An 11357-nucleotide genomic window follows, 5' to 3' on the forward strand; every position below is an offset into this window, starting at 1 on the left:
TCTGCATGGTCAGTACGGTTCTTCGAGTAGATAAGAATATCATCGATAAAGATAATGACGAACTCATCTAAATAACGCTGAAAGATACGGTTCATCAAACCCATAAAAACCGCTGGGGCGTTAGTCAAACCAAACGGCATGACTATAAACTCAAAGTGACCATACCTCGTCCTGAGTGCGGTCTTAGGAACGTCTTCCTCTCGCACTCTCAACTGGTGATAACCTGACCTCAGATCAATCTTAGAGTAGACAGAAGAACCCTGCAGTTGATCAAACAAGTCATCTATTCGGGGTAAAGGATACCTGTTCTTAACTGTAGCCTGATTCAATTGATGGTAGTCGATACAGAGCCGCATAGAACCATCCTTCTTCCGAACGAATAGAACAGGAGCACCCCAAGGCGATACACTAGGTCTGATGTATCTCTTGGCAATCAAATCCTCAAGCTGCTCCTTCAACTCTCTCAATTCGACAAGTGCCATACGATAAGGAGCTTTTGAAATAGGTTGAGTACCTAGAACAAAGAAGGCCATACGACTTTAACGGGATTAATTCTTCCCTTTCTCTTTCACTCGCCAAATAAATTCCACGAACCGCCTTTTAAATTTTGCTTTTTTCGTGGCCTTCTTTGGTGGTTTTGGCGCTCTCACGTTCGATGAATCAACCGCAATGTCGGCTTTTGAACGACCCTCCAAATTCATAACCGGCTCTATCAAGCATAATTTTTCAATAGGGGTGTTAGATGACTTCATGAATATATTAAAAATTACACTCTCACCGTCCACACCCATTGACAATGCACCTCTCTTCACCTCTATCTTGGCATCGGCAGTGGCCAAGAAAGGTCTCCCCAATATCAGGGGCATGTTTGCATCCTCCTCCATATCTAACACAACAAAATCCGCTGGAAAAATAAATTTATCTACTTTTACCAAAACATCTTCAATGATTCCAAGCGGATATGTGATAGATCGATCAGACAACTGCAACGCGATCATGGTGGGCTTCACCTCACCAAGTCCTAAGCTCCTGAAAACAGACAAGGGCATGAGATTAATGCTAGCTCCTAAATCGCAAAGTGCATTATTAAAATAAAAAGAGCCAATAGTGCAAGGAATAGTAAAACTCCTTGGATCCTTAAGCTTTTGTGGCATCTTCTTTTGGAGCACCGCACTGCACTCTTCCGTTAAATTCACTACCTCGTTCTCTAGCAGCCTCCTCTTCTTGGACATCACCTCCTTGATGAACTTCGCATAATTCGGCATTTGCTCCAAAGCTTCAGCAAAGGGAATGTTGATGTGAATCTTCTTAAAAATCTCCAAGAACTTGGAAAATTGCTCGTCCAATGCTTTCTTCTTGAACCTTTGCGGGTATGGAAGTGAAGGCTTATACATCGGTTTTGGCTCAGATTCAAGCTCCTTCTCTTTCTCCTCAACTTTTTCCTCAAGTTTCTTATCCGCAACAGTAGGAATTTGAACTCCAACGTCTTTGGCACTCCGCACTTCGATGGCATTGCACTGCTCCTTGGGATTCACCTCAGTATTGCTAGGGAACTGGCCGCGATTGTTGTCCTTCAGTGCGTTCGCCAACTGCCCAATACTAGTCTCCATGGATTGCAACACTGCGCCCATGTTGGCCATGTGCGTCTCCAAACTGTCAATTCGAGACTCAGTTCTCGCCATCCTCTTACCTGATTCCTGCACAAAAGTACTAACCACATCCTCCAACGACTGCTTACCCTCATCCTTGTTTGTATTGAATCCCGAAGGATTCAGCACATTTTTATTGTTAGCATACGAAAAATTTTCATGATTACGCAAGCTAGGATGATAAGTATTTGGGACAGGGTTACCTCTATAGCCTCCATATCCTCGGTAGCCATTTGGATTTATATAATTGACTTGCTCTATGACCGGTGATCCTTCAACTCCAGTTGAATCTGCAACATTAATTTTATTCAAAGAAGCTACCTGTGTAGTCAGTGCAGATAATTGAGCAGTGATGGACGTGAGAGGATCCACTGCATACACTCCAGCCGGCTTCTTTACTCCTATATACTCAGATGGCCATTGGAAACTATTGACCGTCATCTCCTCCAACATATCATAAGCCTGAACATGATCCTTCGCAAATATAGTACCTCCAGCAGCAGAATCGACATTCATCCTTGTAGGCGCATTCAGTCCGTTGTAAAACCACTCGATCTGTTCCCAATCTGCAAAATTGTGGTTAGGACAACGTCTTAATAATTCTTTATACCTTTCCCATGCCTCGTAGAGCTGTTCAGAATCCATCTGCCGAAAGGTGCTGATCTCGATCTTCAGTTGGGTGGTTTTGGCATGAGGAAAATATTTTGCAAGAAATTTTTCTGCCATCACCTCCCAAGTAGTGATGCTTCCAAGCGGCAGTGATTGCAACCAACTTCTGGCTTGATCCCTGAGAGAAAACGGAAACAAGCGTAAGCGTATAATATCCTCAGACACACCATTAATTTTTACCGTATCGGTTATCTCCAAAAAGGTGCGTAGGTGTAGATAAGGATCGGCAGTGGCGCTCCCATTAAATTGGTTCTGTTGAACCATGTTGATCAATGCAGGCTTCAGCTCAAAATTGTTTGCATTGATAATTCCTCGAGCGATTCCAGAATAGTGAGCCTGGATCGTCGGTCTGAAGTGATCTCTAATAGGCACTAGGGGAGCTTGATTTGCTTCTTGTTCAGCCATTCTTTCAATTTCTTCTCTTCTAACTCATCTTGAAGCACGTGCGGTGCGCTCGATCTCCGGATCAAACAATAGAGAATTAGCACTTTGAGATCGTTGCATAGACTGCAATTAAAAGATAAGAAAAAATTAATTAGTAACTTAAAATAAAAAAAACTCTAAATTAAAATCTAGACTAATTGGTAACAAGACTAAAAAATAATCAAAATTTACTCCCCGGAAACGGCGCCAAAAACTTGTTGTGAAATTTCCTCGCAAGTGTACGAGTGTCAAGTTTTAATATAGTGAATAATTCAGATATCGATCCCACAGAGAGTAAAATGAAAATATTTAGTACTTGTAATTAAAATAGTCTAAACTTTATCTAAAAAATCAATAATCAAGAATTTTGCAATAAAAATAAAATAATTAAGATGATTTTAGATAGCACGCACACAACTTTCAGGAATAATCAATCAGAGAAAAACGGTCTAGAGGTATAGATTTCACCTGGTTTCAACAACAATCAATCCTAATTAATTAATCTTCATGAATTCCAATCAATTAATAACCAAGAACACTTACGTATATTATTTCCCTCTCCCGAGCAACAAATAATGTTTATCAACTACAATTCAATTCCAATATTCCTATTAAGAATTTATCGCAGTGATCTAGCACAAAACAATGTTCTCTTTAAAAGCTCTGTTAAAATCATACACTCTCCCGAGCTGTATAAATAATTAGCAGTGTATTTTCTAATGTCCTATTCAAAATCCCCTCTCCCGAGCAATGATTTCAAATAAATATAACAAATCAATTATTGATCAGATAATTGAAAAGACAATCAATTCTAGAAAAAACAATTAATCTAGAAGAAATTCAATTCAATAAAATCAAAAATTCATGAAAGCGTCTACACCAGGTTTCATCCGACCTCTAGACTATAAAAATTAGTTCATAATAAAATTCTGAAAACAATAAATAATAAATCCAAACATGTTCAGAATTAAATAAAAGATAAGAAACAAATCCGTCGTCGACGCCTTGTCCGGACTATCAAACTCCGTCTTCGTTCTTCAGTTAAGCTCCAGAAAAATCCTCAGAAAAATCACACGATCAAACCCTCTGATTTATGTGTAAAATATTGTGGCGGCTCTCCCCTCTCCTCTGATAAGAATTCCTTTTTATATTTCTCATCAAAAGCCCACAAAATCAAGCCCAAGAAGTAATTACCCGAAATAATAAAACTTTCCAAACAGCTACAGGGCGGGCGCTCAATAAACGGCGCGGGCGCGCCTTCAACTCGTAATTTCCAATTCTCCCAGAAACACAGCATTGCGCGTTAGCTCTTGAAGAAACGCTAACAAGGAGCGCTGATAAGAATTCTCTTGGCCCAATAACAAAAGGCCCATTAACCTCTCTTTACTGTACGTTTCTTTTCTTTTCTTCAATTTTCTCTTCTTTTCTTTTTCCTTTCTTTTATTCTTCTTTTCTCCTTTTTCCTCTCATTTCCACATAAAATCAATAATTTCCTACACTCACAAAAAAAACAAAACACCCACATAAATCTGCTCGAAACAAATAATTAATAATTAAAATCATATATAAATTAAGTGTATAAAATACACTTATCACTATCTTCTAAACTAGTTGCTACCAGATCCACCTTCTCTTTTTCTCTTATCTTCTTCCTCCTTTCTCCGCTTGACTTCTTCTTGCCTTTGCGTGGACTCCTCCACCCTCACATCTTCATTTCTCTTGGCCTCCTCCAATCGTTTTCTATACTCTTCCTCTTTTTTGGCATCACCCAGAGTGATATGATCAATCATTTTATTAAGTTTGGTGCCGATGTGTTGGGATAAGTTTTGGTATTTGACAAAACATAAAGAAATATTTCTAAGCAGTCTAGTCGAGATAAAAACAGTCGAGATACAAGCAGACCAGTTGAGATACAAGCAGTCCAGAACTAAGAAGTGCAGTCGGACATTATATTGATACAGTTCAAGACCAATTCACATATCCAGTAAAGTATCAAGACTGTGAGGAAATGAGTTATTCAAGACATATTTCAAATATAAAAACCGTTGCAAGATCCAGACACTTTTATCGAAGAATGAGCAACATCATTAAAGTCCTCATAAAGACTTATTAAATATCTAGAGGCAAAGGAGAAATGCATTTATGACAAAGATGAACGTTGCAAATATGCATATATAAATGTATGAAAGCTTCAGAAAGCAAAAAAAGTCAAGTAGAGAGCAATATATATACAACATATACAGCAGAAGAGTGCTTGATCACTCATAAAATATTTATCTAATCTGCTTAACGTGCCCTCCTACACAAGCCATTCATTAGATCATCTCTGAGGATCATCAAGGGCCAAGAATCAACTCTCAAATGACAATTTGTTTATAAGCTGGAGTTGATCTACTGTTTGAGTCTACAGATTCATTCATCATTGTAATTTGATTATTAAGACATGATGTCTTAACTTGGTTGTGTTCTAGGAGATTCGATCTAGGCAAAGAGTAAGTCCTACGATTGGAGTGAGTTGTATACAAGACGTATAAATCAAAGTCTTCTAGTGGATCCCTCCCTCGTGGAAGAATGAGTTACGTAGGAGTTTTATCTCCGAACATCCATAAACATCTCTGTGTTATTTATATTTATTTCAAGTCATTTCCATTATTGTTCAATATGTTATTTGACCTCTTTCTGCACATATATTTGTTGGTCAATTAATATTGACATGCGAGAAAGAATAGAGTTAGTTGGTAACAACAACTGCTTACATAGAAGAAGTTTGTCAATTGAACTGCTCAAGAAAATTGCATAAGAGCAGTCCAAATAGATCCTAACAAGTGGTATCAGAGAGAGTTTTTTTTCTCGTCTATGAACAAGTTCATATGGCTTCTTTTGGAGAAATTGCTAAGAGTTTCTGGAATACTACCATGGATAAATGCTCAATAAAAACCATGAAAACATATTCAACTGCTAAGAATATGTTGCTGAAATTTAGTTCATATATGCCTTCAAAAAATATAAACACCAATAATGTATTTTCATATATCGTATTCAAAATTCCCTCTCCCGAGTGATGAATTCTAAACAAGAAATAATTCAATCTATGACCAATAAATTGAAAGCATTAAGAGCAGGAAAACACAAATAAACTATGCAAAGAATTCAAATATATAAATCAAAAAATCAAAAGCATGGTTTCAAGTCAAGATCCATCTACCCTCTAGACTAAAAGATTAGTTCATGACAAATTTGAAAATAAAACTAAACATGTTATTCAAAAATTCATCAAAGCAAAACTATTGAATGAAATAGTAACAAGAACAAAGTTAGAATTAGCTTCTCTGTCTCTGGATGCCGCCGTCTTCCGTCTTGTACCAAGTTCTCTTGCTCTTGTGGGCTTTCAAACACTGTGTTTGGTGGACTAGATTTGGAGGGGATTTGATGGGATTTGCAAATACTGTTTTGGTGTTTGGAAAAATGAAATTTTAAAACGAGATTGGTATTTGATGGGATTTCATTTAACTAAGTGAAATTCTTACAAAATTGGTCGGATTTCATGGGATTTGAGTTTATAATTAAAAACAATAAAATTATTTTTAATAATAAATTTATAAACTTTAGTAATAAATTTAAGTTTTCCTAACATTTTTTTTTACAAAACATCACTTTCCTAAAATTTATGCTAGTAAATTCCAATATGTATTTTAACTTTTTTTCAAACACCAAAATGGAATTTGAATTCCATGAATTTAAAATCCAAATCCAATTATAAATTCCATTTTTAGGCATCTAAACATATTGATAGTCTCTCAGCCGTCCAACAACTTGCAAACCCTCGATAATCCCTTCAATATAACAAGGAATCCTTTTAAAATTCGAGAAACAAAAGTTTCCATAGATATGACAAGTTGGGCGCGGTTGCGTTGGATCATAGCGCAGGTGCGCTGTCTTGATGATAGATATAGTATGGGTGCGCTCTTTGGCTGGCACAGGTGCGCCGCGACAATTGTGGTGCAGCGCGGGTACGCTGGGTCGAGGGCGCAGAGGCGCTTATCGACGTCAAATTTCTTCGGAATTCCTCCCGCCTAGTGTGGATGCACTAATGATAGGGCGCGAGTGCGCCCTGTGTGACATTTATTTTCTTTCTCCAACTTTGATATTAACACTTCTTTTTTTGCTCGATCTTATTTTCTTCTCCTCATTTCATCTTTTTTCACTTCTTTTTCACACCAAAAATTTATTCTCATCTAGATTTCTGCAAATGACACAAACAAATAAAAACACAAATAATATCGCTTGATATATAACAAAAACCAAATTAAATCACATAAAATATATGAGACGTACGGGCGAGAGATACCGGGAGAGCGAGAGGGGATCCAAATCTGCAGCCTTTCTTTGGTCGAGAAAATGTGTGTAGGATTTTGAAATGTGAAGGAGAGATATGTAATATGGTCGACTATCACAGCGTATAATGCTTATCTTGTTTGATTAATTATCAAATACCGTACCAAACTGAGCCTAATACTAGTGTTATCAAACAAAATGCTCGACTATTTACCTATATCCTTATTTAATACAGCTAACAAAAACTCTCAATTTCCCGAAAATTGGAGGGGGGTCGCGTCGCGCTCGCAGAAGGTCACCACCACAATTGGCCGCTAGAAAAATTAATGGTTGTAAAGTTGTAAACGCAATCTGCTATTCGTCTCTCTCTCTCTCTCTCACTCTCAATCGCCGATGGGGCGTGCCAAGACTCAAACTTTCAAGGGACAATTCTCCCTTGGTTCGTATTGTTTGTTATTTTCGCTTCTTCTTTTTAAGATTTTGTTAGATTTGACGACAAATATTTTGATTCATTGCAGAAGAAAGAATGCAAGAATCACAGGACATTATCGCCAAATATCCCGATCGGCTTCCTGTAAGTGAAGTTCTCAACTTTGAAAAAACCCTCACAAATTGATCGATTATCTTCGTGGTTCATGGATTTTGCCACGATACCCGTGAATCGGAAGTGAATTATGTCTTAGATTGCACGACCTGATTCTATTTATTTTCCTGGTGCTATTGCCTGGGTTGGCATGTATACTCTGTTTAACTATTGTATTTACTAATTTTCCTTTTTCTTTTTCTCATTTTTTGTTGGAAGGAAGACGAATAACTAACACAGAGTATCAACATAATTCAGATTTCGAGCAAAACGATGATATACCTTTTGTTTAGTACTCCTGCGGCCATAGCTTTTCTCCTTTTGATTTGAGAAACGTTTCCAACATAGAGGTGTATGCCGTCTTTAGTTGTTTCCTCTCGATCTTTTGTTTGGTAGTGACGAATTAAAATTCGAGGTGCATTTCTGGTTAATGTTGCTTCACTTAAAGCTACAATTAGGGAGATTAAGTTAATTTTGATGATTCCATTCTACTTTGAGCTGATAAATGTCCGTTTTCCATGGACTCTTCTAGGAGTGGCGAATAAGCCAACTGGGAGTGGGTGTACTCGAGATGGAAACAACTGTTGGGCTAATAGTGTTATGAGGTGTGTCATAGTGTGATATATACCATGGAGGTAGGGAGGCAGATGGGAGACCAGCGGTGTTCTTTTTGTTAAGTTGGTGGTTTGGCTAACCTTAGATTAACTTGTTTGAATCACCCTAACGAACTTTATCTTGGCATCGAGATATATTACAAAGCTGAAAATTTTATACAAATCAGTTTTGAGTGGCTGACAAGCATCTTCATTGTTTGTTATGGTCAAAATTCTGTAAATATTTTGGACAGACAACTGTTGTTTTTGCTCAAGATTCTTTTCAGCAAACAAAACTCCCTGGAGCTATTCTTGTTTATAACTATGTAGAAACAAATTTATCTATCAAGATGGCATAAAAAAGCTTAAAGCAAGGGTGCAAACCTGTTAAATGGAAACTGATGGATAATCTTATGTCTCTAGCTACCGATGGTCTGTTTTATATTACTTTAAATCTAGCTGGCTAGCTGCACATGTGTTTCTGCTATTAGTTGCCCATGGGGATTATTGCAGGTGGTTGTCGAAAAGTATGAGAAAACTGATCTCCCTGAGATGGAGAAGAAGAAGTAAGGCTTTTTCTTTGTCTACCAATTATTAGCCCGTGTTGTACTTTCCCCCTTTGTGATTAAAGTAGCTGATATCTTTGTTTCCGTTTATTCTCCTTCTTAACTTTATCACTTCACTCACTAGTATAATGCATGTTTTAGTGGTCTCAATCATGTAGAAGTGATGGACAGATATTGTCATCTTCGGTTGATATCTATCTTTGTGTGTTTTCAGTCAACTGATTAAAACCAATGAAGTAGATGAGGAAAAATTTGTAGGTTGAGCATTTGTGTCATTCTTGTGCCGGTATGCAGTGATACTCAGTCAAGCTGTGTATTTTTGCACCCCCTTCAAAAATTATTGAAAGGATTGGTGAAAATTTTTTGCTCACTTATCTCGGGGTCATCACTTCATCTTTTTTAGCCCCATTGCAAACCCATTGGTTCGTACGGGACCCTACCACAAGATTTTTCATTTTATTCCATGGCTTTATGTGATATTATGCAATCTTTTGACACGTTATCTCTGAGTGAGAAAAAAAATGACTCGTTCATTGCCCGGCTCATACTATTCAAAAAGCTGTAACTTAAGAAGGCTCCATGATATTTCCTGCTGGGTTACTATTATCAATCTTTCTGAGCTACTAAATCTTGACAAGAGTAAATAGGTAACACGAATTCTTTTTCAAGCAGATTCCTGGTACCTCGTGACATGTCTGTTGGCCAATTCATTCACATTCTGAGCGGCAGGCTTCATCTGGCTCCTGGAAAAGCTCTTTTTGTCTTTGTGCAGAATACATTGCCGCAAACATGTAAATTGAAAATAAATCACAACTACATTTCTTTGTGTGATCATAAATAGTTAAATTCCTGCTTCGTGGTAGAATGAAAGTTGCCTGTTTTCTCTTGCAGCAAGCTTGATGGAGTCGTTGTATGATGCATCCAAGGATGAAGATGGGTTCTTGTACATGTGCTACAGCAGCGAGAAAACCTTCGGTGGTGATCCTTATTAATTGTTCTCTTTTTCTTATTTTGTGATGTGCCTTCAAAACGTGCATCTGTATATATAATCGATATATTCTCCCTGGTTATAACGTTAATAATACCATGTATCAATAATTCACCTGAATGTAATGCTTGCCATTCATGATATGCTAGTATTGTACATACCTGGAATTTTCATCAAAATTGATAGCCAAATAAAAGATAAGTATGACTTTCTTTTAAGAAATAATGAAGTAAGAAAGTTCCCCTTTTGTCATATGGGATCACAGAAACTCTCGTAAAACGGTGTCACGAGCCTATTTTATAATACGGATCAATTATTTGGGTCACCGATAAGAAAGTATTATTTTTTTAATTAAAGTATTATTTTTTATTGTAAATATGAATAAGATTGACTCGACACGAGACCTACTCATAGGAAACAAATAAATTAATCAATCAATTATAAGGTTGATTTTGTAATTTGAAGCGATCATACCGATATAGTTTTCCTAAGATACCTTCTCTTTAAAATATAGTATAAATTGTAGAATTATTTACATATTCTTAAGATACTCTCTTTAAAAGATAGTATAAATTGTAGAAGTATATGATGATGATGATAAAGTTCAAACCTTTAAAATAAAATATATATTACGTTAATTATTTATTTATTACTATTCTGATTGATAATTTGTTAGTATCGTTATTTATTATCAATTAAAATCTCGAATATAATTTATTTTTTTAATTTTCATTGAGGTTATTATTTGTATCAATTTATTTGTTAATAAATATTATTATTATTATTATATTTATCGTATAATAATAAATTAAGACACAATTTGGTTCGAGTATATGATAAATAATATTTGGATAAGTAATAATGTAATATAAAATAAAAAAAAATGATAGTTAATTTAGTATTTGATTTGATTGATAGATTATAGTTTATTGGATTTGATTGATTGAATTTTATATTAAAAATATAAATTATCATTTTGTCCTTTTGAGAATAAATAAAATATTAATAATATTATTTATAAGGGTAATATAGTAGCTTCATGTGTTTTATTAAATAAAACTCTCATATTTGAATCATTAATTTTATAAATTTTATATTTCTTAATTTTTATTTTGTAAAAAAATCGGTTAATTAGTGATCGACCGAATTAACCGATTTTAATTCGGTTCGGTTAAATCGATTTTAACATAAATTCGATTCGATTCAGTTAGCCTAAAAAATATTTGGTTTATTCGATTTTGGTTAATTTGATTCGATTTTTTGATCGAATTAACCGAACACTCGCCCCAAATAGTGAATGAATTAATGGTAGCATTTGTTATTTTGAATTCCGGTTGCCAACAGTGATTAAGTGGTTGGTTCATATGGATTTAAATGGATGGATTCCCAATCATTTAATCACAAAGCTCAGACCTTCACTCCCCTCCTTCCATTCTTTTCAGAGTTCCCCACCGCATCAATCAACCTAAGACACAAGCACACAATATTCACAAAATTAATCTTTTATTTATTTATTTTTTACCTCACAGGTCTAATTTTTCTTGCATTCTT

General features: G+C 35.8%; 1 protein-coding gene across 1 annotated transcript; it reads left to right on the forward strand.

Moving 5' to 3' along the window:
- The first annotated feature begins 7313 nt into the window (after positions 1-7313).
- On the forward strand, positions 7314-9949 carry LOC140880502 (autophagy-related protein 8i-like). The gene is made up of 5 exons (XM_073285006.1): positions 7314-7515; positions 7595-7650; positions 8766-8818; positions 9491-9609; positions 9710-9949. Exons 1-5 carry the CDS (start codon positions 7470-7472, stop codon positions 9808-9810), a joined length of 375 nt encoding a protein of 124 aa, XP_073141107.1. The 5' UTR covers positions 7314-7469; the 3' UTR covers positions 9811-9949.
- Positions 9950-11357: the final 1408 nt, after the last annotated feature.

The sequence above is a fragment of the Henckelia pumila genome, chromosome 2, assembly GCF_033568475.1.
Source record: "Henckelia pumila isolate YLH828 chromosome 2, ASM3356847v2, whole genome shotgun sequence".
NCBI lineage: Eukaryota > Viridiplantae > Streptophyta > Magnoliopsida > Lamiales > Gesneriaceae > Henckelia > Henckelia pumila.